The sequence below is a fragment of the Festucalex cinctus genome, chromosome 17 (genome assembly GCF_051991245.1).
Source record: "Festucalex cinctus isolate MCC-2025b chromosome 17, RoL_Fcin_1.0, whole genome shotgun sequence".
NCBI classification, from domain to species: Eukaryota; Metazoa; Chordata; class Actinopteri; order Syngnathiformes; family Syngnathidae; genus Festucalex; species Festucalex cinctus.
Window position 1 is genome coordinate 20796036 of NC_135427.1, and position 15138 is coordinate 20811173.

Sequence of the window (15138 nt, forward strand, 5' to 3'; positions counted from 1 at the left end):
ATGATTTGTAAATGTTTATGTGTGTGCTTTAGGAATGTGAATGTTTGTTATGCGTGTGTGTAAAGTTGATGTCGGAAGCTAAATCTAACATGGAGCGAGGTAGTCAGCAATATGATAATGAATGACGCGTGTTACAGGTTGTGTTTTATTTCCTTTCATGACACAATTCTGATCATAAATTCATATGACGTCTTTATTACTGCGTTACACTTTGTGCATATAATTGTTAAAAGTTGTGCAATAACGAGCCAACTCGATTTTGGTATGAAAAAATGTGTCAAAAAGAAAGTTTTATTGAGTAATCGGCCGTTGAGAGGGCGTGGCCAAACTGTTGCCCTGACAGATTTACGGGAAAGAATGGCGCCGACGTCAGCAGCTTGTCGGCCGCTCATTGGCGGGGAGCCGCGAGGGCACAAGTTATACGAGAGGCGAAAGACTACAAAGTGGACAAAAAAGTTGGCAGGGGGCAACAGCAACAACAAGAAGTTGAACTCTGAGACGCAGAGCCGAGCAAGCAAGTTTGTTCTCGTCGTGCAGCTGATCTTGTTGAAAGTGACCAAATGTCACCTTTTGGGTCCCCTGCAAACCTTTTGGCTTTCGGCCTCCTGCTGATTTTCTCCACTTGGTGCTCGCGCGTCGCATCGGAATCGGTAAGGAAAGAAAACAAGAAAGAAAAAAAAAACCACAAAGGAAAAAAAAAGTCGTTCGTGCGATCTCCCCGTCGTCGCTTTTCGCCTGCCAACTTGCCTAAAGGCCGACAAACTTTTGTCTCGTTAGCGGCTAACGTGCTAGCCAACTTGCGACTAACTGACGGCGAGCCACCCCGGAAGCTCGTCTGGGCCGATCGGACGAAAAACAAGCGACCAACTTCACTTTGCATGTGGGCGACTTGAGACTTGTTGGGGTGCGCGTGTTCGTCTTGTTGTTATTGTGAAAGGGGCCCCGGGCTTTGCTTCGACTCACATCAGCGCGTTTGTGGGAGGGAGCAGGAAGTTCGCGTGTTTGTGAGGACTTGTTCCACTTGTTAAATCGTTGAAAGTGGGAAACACAAATTTTGCCTTACTCCGAGGGCCAAAGGGTGAGCGTACTCAAAAGCCCCCCCAATCGTCAGTTAGCCAGTTAGCTTAGCGGCTGCGCATTCCTTGCTGGTCCGTCCGTCCTTCCTGGTGCTTTCGTCCTTTTGTGCTCGCTCCTCTCGCCTTGTTGCATTCCCTGTGGAATGTGACCTCGGCTGACCTTCAGCGGTCCTCTGGGGGATTTTGCACACTTGAAAGAGTCTCAATGGACCGTACAGACCCTCTCAATGGAGACGACCCGTTCTCACGCGCGCGCACATGCACAAAGAGCCGGGATGCTGACCGACGACACCTTTTGGCTCCGACTTTCCAGTCCCTCCTCGAGTCACTGCTCAAGTTTTCGTTCCCGAATGGCGCCAAAATGACGTCAATGTGAAATTCCGTGTTGGCGTTAGTCATCTTGTGCCTCTTCTCACGTTCGCATGTGACGCACAAGGGAGGCAAATGTTGCTCCCTCAGCGCTCTTATGCCTGCGATGATGATGATGATGATGGTGAGCTTCTTTGCGACGATGGATGAATTTGTGATTGCTGCAGAAATTATTTTTTTGTGAGCCAGTGAAAAAGAAGCAAAAACAGTTGACCGTTTTGTCCGAGACGGCAAAACGAAAGTTTGATTTGAACGAATGTGAAAGCGACCTTGAAAAGGTGGCCTGCTGGTGGCGCTCTTCTGGATTGCGATTGGGCAGTTTTGTTGTCTTTTGGTGACGGTGACGTGCGCGCGTGTGCCAGCAGGTGAGGGAGACGGAGACGTGGATGCCCCTGGGAGTCGCGGCGACCCACCGGCACGAGCGCCAGGAGTCGTCGGGAGACTTCGGCTTCACGGACGACGACGACGATGAAGATGAGGAGGACCGAGAAGACAACTACAACTACGATGACTGGTACTACGACGATGAGGATGAGTATGATGAAGACGACAGAGACGAGACGTCGGGGTCGGGCGACGAGGCGGGTTCGTTCACATGCTGCCGGCCGTCCTAACAACTTCAAATCGCAATCTCAACGTTGTTTTGTTTGTCCGCAGAGGCTGACCGCTCGTCTCCCGGACGTGACTGGCCGCCGCCCACTCAGGTAAGATGATGATCATGTCGCCGTCGTGACAGCAAGCGTTGAAGTCATAAAAATCAACATAATGCTTCCTTTCATTTCATGAGGTTGAAGGGTCCGTTGTGAGGTTTGCTGATGACCAGATAAAAATACTCATCGAGTTGCATCAGATGATGTCACACAGAACTTTGCAATTATTTTCTGTTGTGCCCCCCCAGGAAGAGGAAATGATTTTCGTGCATCCTCCCCAAACTCTACATCACAATTAGAAATAATATGATTTTGTTTTGTGTCTATAAAATTGCAAGTATGAGGACCTCATACTCCTTGTGCACTCTCTTGACATTGCCACCTACTGTAGTGGAGGTATAATTGTATGGCCAAAGCCGTACATGGCTCGACTTTGCCACATTCGGTACGACGATGCAGAGAGCCGGCGCAGGTCACTGGTCGAGGCTTGGGACCAGGACTTGTTTGTCATCTTGAGCGTTAGTTCCCAAAAAGAAGAAAGTCCAGACTTAAAAACGGTTGAGCGGTGATTTGTTGGGAAAAGGCGGCCAACGCTTGTCTCGTGTCGGCTGATGTTGGCGACCGCTGAAGACTTTTGTCCGTCCTCACGCCGCTCGTCTTGTTTGTTTGTTTGTTTGTCAGCATCCCGAGGCAGACAACAGGATTCCAGAATGGGCCGGCCCGTCTCGCCCCGCCGTCGTCCGTGACCAGGAGCCGGAAGCCCCGCCCAACGACAACGAGATCCCTCTGCGGAAGGGCCCCCACTCGGCCGAGCCGCTCCCGTCCAACGTGCTAATGTCTCACGCCGACGACGGCATCTTGGCCAGGACGGACATCCTCGCAGGTGAGGCCGCGCCGCGTCCGTCCGTCGCGGTTCCGCGCGCTGCCGTTCACAAAAAGCGTCGAGTGACGTTTCCCTTCTCCACGTCAACGGGAGAGAGTCGGACAAATCCTGCTTGACATGTCAAACGTGACGTCAGTGTGTGTGCGCAGTTCCGCAACAAAAAAAAAAATTTGTCCCGCCAAATATGGAGGTGTTCACCTGCGCCATCTTCGGCAGCACAAAAGTTGTTCGGCATTTCTTCATTTTCTGAAATTTTCCAGGTCACCAAGTGAGCAAATAAGCCAAAGCACAACAAGTGGAGCAGCAATAGCTTCATTTTCCACAACGCACATTTTTTTGGGAGGACACACATGCACTTACGATTGAAGAGTTTAGAAAATGTCGTCCAATAAAAGCTGTCTGAGGTTGTGTATGTGTATGGTGCTCGTCACGAACGCAGCAGCTGCTTGTTTATGAGCTATCTTATAAGCAAACTTAGCTAAGCTTGTAGCAAACGTGAAGTCATACATGTTGCGATCGCGTCTCTGATCAACTGCTGAAAGGAGACTATCTGTCCTCTTTCATCTATAACTGCTTTAAACATCAAAGCGTATGTAGGAATGGAAGAATGTTGTGATGGTATTGTATTGGTGTTAATGTTTTATGTTATGTTGTGGTTGTTTTTTTGTTTTTTCCTGTAAAGCACTTTTGACAGCTCAGGCTGTTTAAAGGCGCTATATAAATAAACTTGAGTTGAGTTGACCAATGTGACACATTTGGACTTGTTCAATATGCGTATCTTCAAAGTTTGAGCAAAATTAAAACAAGTTATCCTCAAAATGTAAACATCAACATAAATAGCAATATCCGATATTATGACAATATTGTGGCGGGGTTGGCCATGAAAAACAAAACGGCTCGCAATACTGCTCAGTGCGTTTTTTTTTTTATAAAAAAAAAAAGAAAAAAAATCATTAAAAAAAACGCGCGCCCACAATGTTTTGTACATCGTAGAAGTGACAATGAAATCAGCTCAACCAGTCCTTTTCTTTTTTTCTCGTTGTGTGGTCCTACTGACTCAGCGCTTCCTATAACTTGTCAATGTGGGCCAAAAGTCTGTTTTTTGTTTTTGTTTTGTTTTTTGGATGACAAATAGTTTCTGCTGGGATGACCGATAGATGCGAGTGCCAAGCGCTGCAGTCTGGTTTGTCCATGTGAACTGCATGTAAATGTCTGATATGTACGATGCTAATTAACTGAGTCCATAAAATAAACTTTTATGGGCCGGTCGACAGAATGATTGATTGCGAAAGGATTGAAATTGATTTTTTTTTTTTTTTTTTTTTTTTGCGTGTGCAGCACTAATCTGCGGCGGTGGCATGTGCCTGATCTTGGCGGTTGTGCTGGTGGTGGTGCTGCTTCACCGCATGAAGAAGAAGGACGAAGGAAGCTACGAGCTGGTCAAGAAGCCCATCTACACTAAGACCCCCACCGCTGAGATCTACGCCTAGCCCACCACATACACCTCCCTTATTTATTCACTACACACAAGCTAAGCTAACGTTAGCGCCATGACGCTCATCTAAATATAGGTTTATTTTTGTATTGCCGATGTGGCCTTTGATGACATGATATCGTTGCTTTCTTTCAAATATTCCAGTTGCTTTTTGTTTCTTCCTGTAAAGGAGTTGGTTTGACATGTGGCACCTTTTTTAGAAAAAGGGATTTTTAACTTTATATCCACACTACAGTACATTTGTGTGTGTGAATGAAAAGCAGGTTGACTTGGAACAAACACACTTCCGCTAATGCTACAAGTTAGCACGCTCACACTAAAGGCTAGGTAGTTAATTAGCTGCTTGGTCAACTGGTGCATCAGGAGCAACACGTGCAGGTGCAGCTGCTAGTTAGCCTAAAATGTAGCAAAAAAAAAAAAAGGAAGCTACAGAATGGGAGTGAAGTCAGATGGTGAACATTTAGAACCGGCCCTTGCTGCCTGCCATTGGACAAGGGTGAAGTTGAGTTAGCTGCTAGTTGGCGTAGCATTGCAAAAACTGGAAGCTGCTAAGTGAACGTTAGCTGCTAGTTGCCGTAGCATTGCAAAAACGAAGCTGCTAAGTGAACGTTTAGCCCCATGTGTGAGGACTGAAAATGGTATGCAGCTGCTGCTTAGCTGAGTGCAACAAAAACCAGTTGACCATCAAGTCCTGCCCCTTTCCTCTGTTTTTATTGCGCTTGGACAAAGTGATGAGGTACTTTTTGTTTTTCCTGTTTATTAGTCAGCTAGTATTTTGTCGATTTGTGTGAATTAGCAGAATGTGCGTGATGTCGACCAAATATTTCAACCAAACGACTTTTGTTTGTTTGCGCGACAGTTTGTAAAATGCTGTCATGGTTATTTTCTATGAATGGTGGCTTTTTTAAGTTTTCCACCTTTGACCTCCCGTGACTAGCGTGCATTTGCTAGCGAGGAGGCTGTTCAAGGTCATTGCTCTCTTTGGTCTGTGGAAATAAAATGCACAAAAATAACATTTGTTTTTTTTTTCCTTTTACTTTAGGATATCAAATGTAGCTAATGTAGAAATTCACATTTGCGCAGATGATGACGCATAATGTTATTTTCAGTTATTTCTTGAAATGCCTGAGCATTAAAACAAACATCCTTATTGGTGGCTCCCTTGTCATCCTGTTGTGAAAGCAAGACAAATGTTACAAATGTTGACCTTTATTGAAGCGCGAAAACGCTTGATCACGTGTACATCATCTCGGCCATGTGCGACATCTTCTTGGGGATGTAGAGGTAGAACTCCAGGTAGCCCGCCAGGTCGTCCATGGTGACGTCATCCACCGATACCAGCGCCTGCGAGGAACATGAGCGGGGGGAGGCCGGCAAGGGTGCAGGGGTGTGACGCTCACACTCCGAGATGACGTCGCGCAGTCCCGTGAACGAGTACGCCCCCATGCCGCCCCAAGCGGACGCGCAGCCACACGCTGCGGGGGAGCACGCGCACGGGCCGCTGCCGCGCCGCTTGGACAAAAAGCCAAAGTCGACGGAGTCGGCGGCGCCGCCCTCTTCCCGGATGTTTCCCGGGCCCCCCTTGTCCCTCCCGGGAAGATCAGACGGAACGGCGGCGAAAAGTTCCGGTGGGGCGGGGCCGAGCTCGTCGCGCTGCTTGAGGCCTCCCGTGTGGGGAGGAGGTGGGGCCGAGTAGGTGAACCTCGGTAGGTGCAAGATGGGCGACTTGGAGCGCCGCCGACGCTGCGTCCGACTGCATCCTCGCGAAGTTTTCCTCACGCAGCTGACGAGACCAAAAGAAAGACACAAGAATTAAATTTTTTCTGGGCTCCCGATTCCAAACTAGTGTTCATTTTGTGTACAAAGATAATTTCGTCAACACACATTTTTCATCAGACTCAAACTAGAGTAAAGCCCTCATTAATAAACCATAAGTGGGACTAACTCAGTCTGCGTTTTCGACTAATGAAGATGAGACAAAAATGTCCGTGACTTAATAAAAACTGGACTCAAACCTATCAACATTTCAGTTCATGAACAGAAACAAGACAAATATATTATTTTTGTAAAATCTTGTCTGCTAATCTGTCATGTCTGTGACACTGTTATGTGACACACAGCACATGATGACTCGCTTTATCGAGTTGCTGCTTCCAACCGATTGGTTAGCAACTAGCTGCATTGTCAAACCTTCACCAATAGGAGGTGCTAATTCTCAAGCCCATCCAGCCTGTTTTCCATGCCTCCCTCAGCCAACACGGGTGAGGATCCTTCTCAGGCTCGTCCAGAGCTTGCTGCTGAGCCGACCATTCGATTCACCCGTGTCGGCTAATGGAAACCGGGCTCGTGTCGAACACCAATGAAATGTTGATTCTCTTGCAACGACTTGACATCACTCGTCGACACGAGAAGCACAAATCAAATGTTTTGTGCAAAACCGTCTTTTTGGTTTGAAGGCTGCCAAATATGGGCGTCGGCCTCAAAGGGACCGCACGGGCAGGGCCCCAGCGTACAGCCGTCGTGACGAGACCACAACGAATGCCCCGAGTGGCGCCAAGTGGTCGCTCGGTCCCCGAACGCGCATCCACTCACCCATGCCAGTTGTCCTTGGACACGCCGTGCTTGACCTTGGGTGGGCCGAGGTCCCGCGCCGCTGCTCGAGGAGACTCGGGCACGCCGGGCACCGCCAACGTACTGCACGCACACACGGCAAGCGTCAGCGTCCGCCCGCTAACACGTCATCCAAAGTGCCGGGTAATACCTGTTGGCATCCACGCGCAGCTTCTTGAAGGCCGCCTGCAACGTTTCGTCCTCGCGCTCCGGACCGCCTGCTGCCATACCGGACTGGCGCCGGACCCCCAGCCCGCTGACAAACAAAACACGCAACAATTCAACAAGGCCAAAAGTGGGCTTTGGACTCGGATGGACAACAGCATCAAGAAGTCCAAACAAGGCTTTGTTCAATGCAATTGGTCGATCTTGCTCATTTTGTCCACTGGAGGCGCATAAAACGAGATGCTCCATCCTGCATTTGTCAAGTTTGACCAGCCAAGGACGCGACTTGATGGAAAACAATACACACGTGTGGAAATCCTTTCGGAGGGAGTGAATACGATAATGACCCCCCCCCCCCCCCCCAAGCTCAAACAAACTTTTTTTTCCATTGATGGCCACAATTTGAGATGGATTTGGACCAATGCAGATTATGGTAAATCCCACTGTAGAGTAGAAAATTGCACGTGAGCGCCCCCTCATGCCGTATTTTGTACTGTGACAACTCGAATTGATTTTGATACCCGAATTTCCAAGTTGAAAGAACTTCTCAAGTTTCAACATGGAGAGTGCAGAAGGATTCGTGAATTGCATAGAATATTTACACTTATAAGGGTGTTAACATCCGCTTGCACAGCAGGCCGTTTTAGAATCTACACAATTACATAGCATACCCAATTTTGCTATAACAACAAAATCACATGAACAGAACTGAGAACTGTGTCGTAATTCAGAGTTTCCAAGTGATAACGTTTCCCATAGCACTTGAAGGGGTCACACCTGCTTCAGAAGTCAACGCAGAGTGACGTCATCGCTCCTGTGACGGCGCAAAAACTACAAGCAAGCGGTTCCGATTTTCTACATAAGTTACAAAAAACTACGAGCAAGCTAACAAATTAATTGTTGTAAAGAGAGAAAGGAACAACTTAAGCTTGTGAGGTGAGACTTGGAAAAAAACGCAACTTGTGTTGTCTTTGGAGAGCGCGCGACGGCAAAATGGCCGAGGCTAATGTTAGCCGCTAATCGGCTAACAAACGAATCCGAAAGCTTGACGACGACATGGAGGAAAGCAAACATTTAACACTTACGCTTGTTCACAAAGTCCACTCCGCGCCGGACGGACCCAGAGCGAGCATAGAGGCCGCCGAGGATGGCGGCCGCTCACACTCGGCGGCGAGCGGCTAACTCGGCTAACGGCGACTCGACGACTGCTTCGTGCCGACCCGAGCGTCCGCTTTGACGACACACAATTCGTCAACGTGCGCCTGTCCAGTCCGCTCACGTCACGTCTAGTGAAGGTGAGGAAGAGAACAAGAAGTCGAAGAAGTTCTGCGCTCGGATGCAACAACGGAGCCGCTGATGTCACACCGCGCACACACACACACAAACAAACCGAAAGCTGCAGCCTGTCACAGGTCGCGAGCGATCACGTGACACAATTCAAGCTTCCAGCTTCAGGATGTTGATTTGTCTTCGTTGCACAACGGGCATATTAAGTGGAGAGAATTCCGCCAGAGGCGCTGCCCAATGAAAAAAAACTCTGCACTTGGACGAAGAGTAGCAGAGATAATTAAGAGCAATTTCAAATCACCAACGATGACAAATGGCCCACGGTTGGCATGGTAACAAGTTCAAGAGATACTTGATTTTGAGCTGTTAAGCTCGAGCCTTCCTGCTCGAATCTGATTCGAGCAAATAAAGCGGAGGCGAGTGTTCAGACAACTGCTTCGGAGATGCCGAAAATCACGTGACCATTGCAAACGAGGCCTCGAACGTGTCAGCGCCTTGACGCGAGAAAGATGAACTCGGTGTTTGACAAACCTTCCATCCATCCAACCTGCCTGCAGTAATTAATAAAGCCCCAATTACTTGATACAAAATAGGAAAGGTTATGATCATTCGGCTCAAATATTTTTATCCATTTTAGGATTATGGAAATACGTATACTGTAGCGAGTAGTGACGGGAGTCGGAGGCGGAGTGTTGAAGTCCGGAGCCAAAGACCGGCGGTTTATTGATATCAGCTTCTCATCGTTTAACAGCAACAACAACTCACAGACCTACCAACATTTTGTTCTTTTATCCTTTCATCCTTTCATCCTTTCATCCCAACAAACTCCCCCTTCGTCCCAACGTTCCGTGGGTGAATTATGTTCTAATCACTACACAAGCCCCCCCAGAATTCACCCACAATCAAACTCCGGATGACGGGGCGGCAAAACTGCCCGACCCCTGCGGGTACAGAACCCAGGGAGCGAGGGCGGGAGGGACACAGCAGAAACACCAGAACAACTGTAAGGGACCCCACACGGTCCACAAGGCGCAGCCCAGGGGGGCGGCCGCGGCCGCGGCGGGGGCGCGGGGCGCGTCCAAGGGTCCGGCCAGGTCAACATGAGCCGGTCTAACCTGCAACCCGGTGTCGGAGCCCCGAAGCGACTGGGCGCCACGGTCGGAAGCCTGGTCGGCCGCCATCCGGGAAAAGTCGAGGCCCAGCTGCACCGTGTTGACGGCTGCCCCGGACAGACAATCCGCGACCACGTCGTCCCCGCCAGCGATATGTCGGATGTCCGTGGTGTATCCAGATATGAACGACAACTGTCGCTGTTGCCGCGCGGACCACGGCTCGGACAACTTCGACATGGAGAAGGCGAGCGGCATGTGATCGACGAAGACCGTGAACTCACGGCCCTCCAGGATGAAGCGGAAGAGGCGGATGAACCTGTGGTAAAAAGTCACCATCCCGAGGAACTCCCGAAGACCCTGGGCCGTCCGGGGTCGAGGAAAAGCGGCAACAGCTTCCACTTTTGCCGGGAGCGGGGTGGCGCCGTCCTCGTTGATGAGGTGGCCGAGGTATTGGCTGGAGGGCACACCAAAGACCCATTCTGTCTTAGTGCCGTAGGTCCGGATCGGTGCATCGTTGGCCGCTGACAGGTGCGGGCCGTGAGTGCCCCCGGCAGCATCTTCAGCCGAGGCAGGCAACACGCTTCTGCGGGCGCCGGAGTCACAGAGGAACTTGAGTCTGGAGAGGGTGTCCATGATAAACAGCAGCCGGCACTCTGCGCCCCCACTCACAGCTGCAACTGAGTGGAGGCGTCGCCGTTTCCCGACGCAACAAAGGAGCAAGGGGCGCGGCACCTCTTCGCCTTGGTTCCAAAACGTGCGTGAAAATAGCATAAGCCAGGGGCTGATCGGCCATCCACGGCAGCGCGTACCTTATGAGGTGCCGTTGCGGCCGCCGGGACCGGGAAGGCGCGTGCAGAGGCCAAGACCTCGTGGTTGTGACGCTGGGTGGCCAGGAAAAAGCGGTCAGCTTCCTCCGCCAGAGCACGTGGCTCGGAGATGGTAGTGTTCGCTAGCGCCGTAGCTCTGGCCGCCGTGGAGCTCCCGAGCGCGGACACGACGTGGTAGTAGCGCGTGGAATCGTCCGTAATTCCACGGATGGCAAACTGAGCTTCAGCTTGTACAAACCACGTCGCCGCGGCCGACTCCCCAAAACTCCGGTAACTTGAGACCAGCGGAGTTCGCCATGTCGCTCAATTCGATCAAATTCTCAGCCTCGGAAACGTCAACGAGGCGGATGTCGGGGTCACCAATGTAGCGAGTAGTGACGGGAGTCGGAGGCGGAGTGTTGAAGTCCGGAGCCAAAGACCGGCGGTTTATTGATATCAGCTTCTCATCGTTTAACAGCAACAACAACTCACTCTGCGCGAGGCTCACAGACCTACCAACATTTTGTTCTTTTATCCTTTCATCCTTTCATCCCAACAAACTCCCCCTTCGTCCCAACGTTCCGTGGGTGAATTATGTTCTAATCACTACAATACCATATAATAGAAACAATATCGAGGCTGTTCATAAGCAATGCACCTACACATTAAATTCTGTAGAATAAATTTGACTCTATTTAGAGTGGGACCAAATAGACAGTTTTAGGGTAATATCTACACTTGGAAGAGTGTAAAATAAAGAGTTTAAAAAATAAAATAAAAGTCAAAATATGAGAATTGAACTCTCAACTTTGTCAGACAGCTGCTCTAGTCCCTTGGCCAGCTCCCAAACCCTAACCGAGATGCTTCTGCTTATTTTTCACCATTGACAAACAAATCGCCGTATACATTCAGTATGTGGGGTGCACATGCCACCCACTCAGCTTGGGGGTTGATTTCCCTCAAGTGTGCTTGTAACCCTTTGTAGGCTCGAGACATATTGCTGACAATATCATAGCTCTGCCCCCTGATATTTGAAATATCAATGCCCATCTCTTATAAAACACTTGTTAGTGACTGGAACAGGTTTTCACCAGTGTGCCTTACTATTTGGCAAAAATTTTACAAGGCGCTCTTCAATGCACCCACCTGGTGACACAAATCTTAGTATAAATGTCATCTGATCAACATGGAAAGAAAGTGCAGGGGAGGCATTACCTTCATCAACCTAAATCTAATGTTCAGGTTGAACAGTGACATTGTGACAACTGCAAAAGTGCTCAGAAATATTTTCTGTCACTTAAAAGCGACATCATTCTGAAATCTAAAAGACAATCGGAAAAAAGTTGTATAGTTCATTTTGCGTTTATACAACTCAAAAGTTCCTTTGCAAGTTGCGACAAAAGCACTCGTCACTTCTATAAACAACTATGTCCGAATGAATGTGAGCCAGCCCCTTCTATCTGGGATTGGCTAGCAGTTGCCTTCATTTGCTTTTTGGATTTAGGGCTATACGACATGGACTCAGAATGAAACTTCGCATCATTTCAGTGTTTTATGGTGCCTTCTGTATTTTGTGTTATTTTATTTATACTTATATTTACTTATTCACTTCCCTACATCTCGTTATAATTTTATTAATATAAATGTTTTTTGCTTGTATACTTACCTACTTACATTTCCTATAATTAATTTTATTTTATGTTATTTTCTTCCACTTTTGTCTACTGCAAGACTGATTTCTATTCCACGGACAGCACTTTGTATGCAGCAGTGGATGTTTTAAGGTGCTTTATAAATAAGGTTGAGTTGAGATATGTCGATAATATACAGAAACGACATATGGGTTCAGTGAAAAACTAAGCAAAATATCAATCAAAAGGATGTGTAAAGTGCTGTTTTTATTATTATTATTATTATTATTGTTATTATTATTACAACTTAGTGACATCAACCTTAACAAAATTGGCAATAATAATAAAAAAAAAAAAAAAAAAAAAAACGGAATTCAACTTACATTGTACTGCAACTGTGCTTTAGTGATAAATAATTTTTTGCTCCAAAGTATTTGTTGTGTGACTGTGTGGGTCTGTTAACCGCATACCGTGTATTGTTACAATTTGTCCGTGCTGTGCCGTGAACGCGCACTGCTATCTAATCCGGAAGTAGATTTGGCTAATGCGCGACTCCAGAGCATGTGTCTACTTCTCTTTGTTTAATTTCTGTCCCGAAGTTGTGATTGTTTTCATCACAGCCTGTAGGTTCTGATCACGGTCTTCTTTGTCCTTGCCATAGACCAAAATGTCATCCATGACGACGACTGTACCTGTGTGGTCTTTCAGAATGAGCTCATTTTCTGCTGAAATATCACCCGAGCAGATGTAATGCCAAAAGGAAGGCGACAGAAACAGAAGCGGCCTACAGGTATAATGAAGGTTGTCAGTTTCCAAAGGGATCTGCAAAACCCCACTTGTAGCGTCCATTGTGGAGAAAACTGTTGCGCCTGACAGTTTCGGTGTGATGTCCTCAAGTGTGGGCAAAATAAATCTCTCTCTTCACAGCTTTATTCAGTTTAGTTAAATCAACACAGATCCGTGGTTTCTTGTTCTTTTTTATCACTGGCACCACCAGTCTGTGGCTTCCTTTATTTCCTCTATGATGCCAAGAGACTGCATTCGCTTGAGTTCCTCCTCCACTTGAGGTAGGATCGGAAATGGGATGCGCCGCGGTGTTTGAATGCTGTATGGGTTGGCGTCTGGGCGTAACCTCCGACCTTCAACGCTTCCTACTTGACACGCCGTCCACATTGACCGCTCCAAACTCTTGGCTGGCTGTCATTTGCGTGTTTTGGCGCAAAGGAACCAAACCACCAAACGACTGAACAACAATGTGGAGCTGTTTTGTGTGTTCGTAATGTGTTCGGAAAAGCGACGTTGAAAAAGTGTTGGATTGTTTATACCAGCAAATATGGTTTGTGATAAGTGGCTTGCAAATTTGAACGTGTGGCGGCTTGTGAACGACGCATAATTTCCAAAGCTAGCACGAAGTGCCTAAAACCTTCGATTGTGGAGATTTTTTTTTAAATACAAACTTGTATATACATCTCTGCTGCGTGTCCAACATATTTATGAAAAAGAAAAAACAATTTTTGTCTTCTGCAACTATTGCTCGATCGGTATCATGTTTCTTTTGACTTTTCTTGCTGAACGACAGGACAGGAATCCAGGCTGCTTCGACTTTACTCTTGCACAAAGATGTCCTTCATGTTGCGTTTACCGATGCACCAACGATGCCAGCCAATGTGTTCCTGCGTCTGCCACAAATTTGCTTCATGAAGCCTCACCCGTCCATCTGGAATTCTTACAGTCAAATTATGTCAACGGGTGTGACGATTAGTGATGCACGATATGAAAAATTTAAACCGATACTGATAACCGATAATTTCCTGCTTTGTATGGTCGATACCGATAATTTTATTTATTTATTTTTTTACATTTAATATAGCCTTCATATAATCTGCAATTTGTGCATCCAGGAATGGAAAAACAGATTTTTTAGTAGCTCTGATTATGACAGCAAACAAATGTGTCTCCTTCAAATGTGTATTTATTTTCTATATAAAATGGCTAACATATAATTACACAAAATAAAAAGTTAATTTTAAAATTAATACAGAATTACAACTGGTTAATTTGTATGCATTATGCAATAGGATTACATTTATTCAACCCTAAGTGCAATAGTGCATGAGGATGAGGTAGGTGAATGGTTGGTAAAATTATATGCATTGACATTTGTCAACTTTTTTTTTGTGACTTTTTTTTTTAATTATTTTCAACACAGCAACAATTCAACAACACAAAAACAAAATGAACAAATGGTCAGTTGTTAGTATATAACTTTTCCACTTTTCCCAGTAATGTTCATACGCTGCTTGTCGCAACCTTATGATAAATGTGAGTCTCTCCATCATGTGAATTTCTTCTCCAATGTCCTTCCAGTCCTTGAGTGTAGGTGGATCTTCTTTATACCACTTTCTGGTAATAGTTTTTTTTGAAGCTGCAAGCAAAACCTTTATCAAATAGTGGTCCTTATGAGGAAAACCTTGCCCATTAATATGCCCCAACTAGATCACCAAACCTGTTTGTGGCAATTTGTTACCCAACATTTTTGCAGTTTCTTCCCCGATATTTTCCCAATACTTCAATAATTTGTCACATTGCCAAAAAATATGTGAATGACCTACATTTTGCTCTCCACGCTTTCTCCAACAGCGTTGGTGAGCTGATTGGGAAGCTTTTTTAATCTTTGGTGTGATGAAATAACTTACAATGTTTTTCCAACAAAACATTTTCCAATTCTTGAAATTCGTCGTAGTAATTTGAGTTGAACAAATGTTGAACCATGTATCATCACTTATTTCTTCTTGGAGTTCATTAACCCATTTATCCCTGACATATAACGTCGATGTTTTCCTATTGACAACCAACCCTTTATACAATTTGGATATTAATTTCCTTCCCTAATTTAGATATACATCTCCAAGTATTTCTGTAATTACATTTAATTCACCTGGAAGGCCTGGCTTTATCTCTTTGTTGTAATGATCTCTAACTTGGAGATACATAAAGAATTCTTGATTCTCCAAGTCAAAACTTTGTTGCAAGTTTTGAAAGCTTGCCATTTCT

The 15138-nt window shown here is 46.6% G+C and overlaps 2 protein-coding genes across 3 annotated transcripts; one reads left to right on the forward strand and one right to left on the reverse strand.

Annotated features, from left to right (window-relative positions):
• Positions 1 to 240: 240 nt before the first annotated feature.
• On the forward strand, positions 241 to 5486 carry sdc4 (syndecan 4). Of its 2 annotated transcripts, none has more exons than XM_077501706.1 (5): positions 241 to 650; positions 1808 to 2030; positions 2103 to 2149; positions 2777 to 2978; positions 4317 to 5486. In XM_077501706.1, the coding sequence occupies exons 1-5, from the start codon at positions 561 to 563 to the stop codon at positions 4466 to 4468; spliced, it is 714 nt and encodes a 237-aa protein (XP_077357832.1). In that variant the 5' UTR covers positions 241 to 560; the 3' UTR covers positions 4469 to 5486. The 2 variants fall into 2 exon arrangements, with proteins under 2 accessions (XP_077357832.1, XP_077357833.1); XM_077501707.1 differs by having other exon boundaries at positions 242 to 650; positions 1811 to 2030.
• A 180-nt stretch (positions 5487 to 5666) lies between these two features.
• Positions 5667 to 8641, reverse strand: oser1 (oxidative stress responsive serine-rich 1). The gene is made up of 4 exons (XM_077501704.1): positions 8334 to 8641; positions 7235 to 7339; positions 7066 to 7167; positions 5667 to 6256 (listed from the first exon to the last, which is right to left on the reverse strand). Exons 2-4 carry the CDS (start codon positions 7309 to 7311, stop codon positions 5707 to 5709), a joined length of 729 nt encoding a protein of 242 aa, XP_077357830.1. The 5' UTR covers positions 7312 to 7339; positions 8334 to 8641; the 3' UTR covers positions 5667 to 5706.
• Positions 8642 to 15138: the final 6497 nt, after the last annotated feature.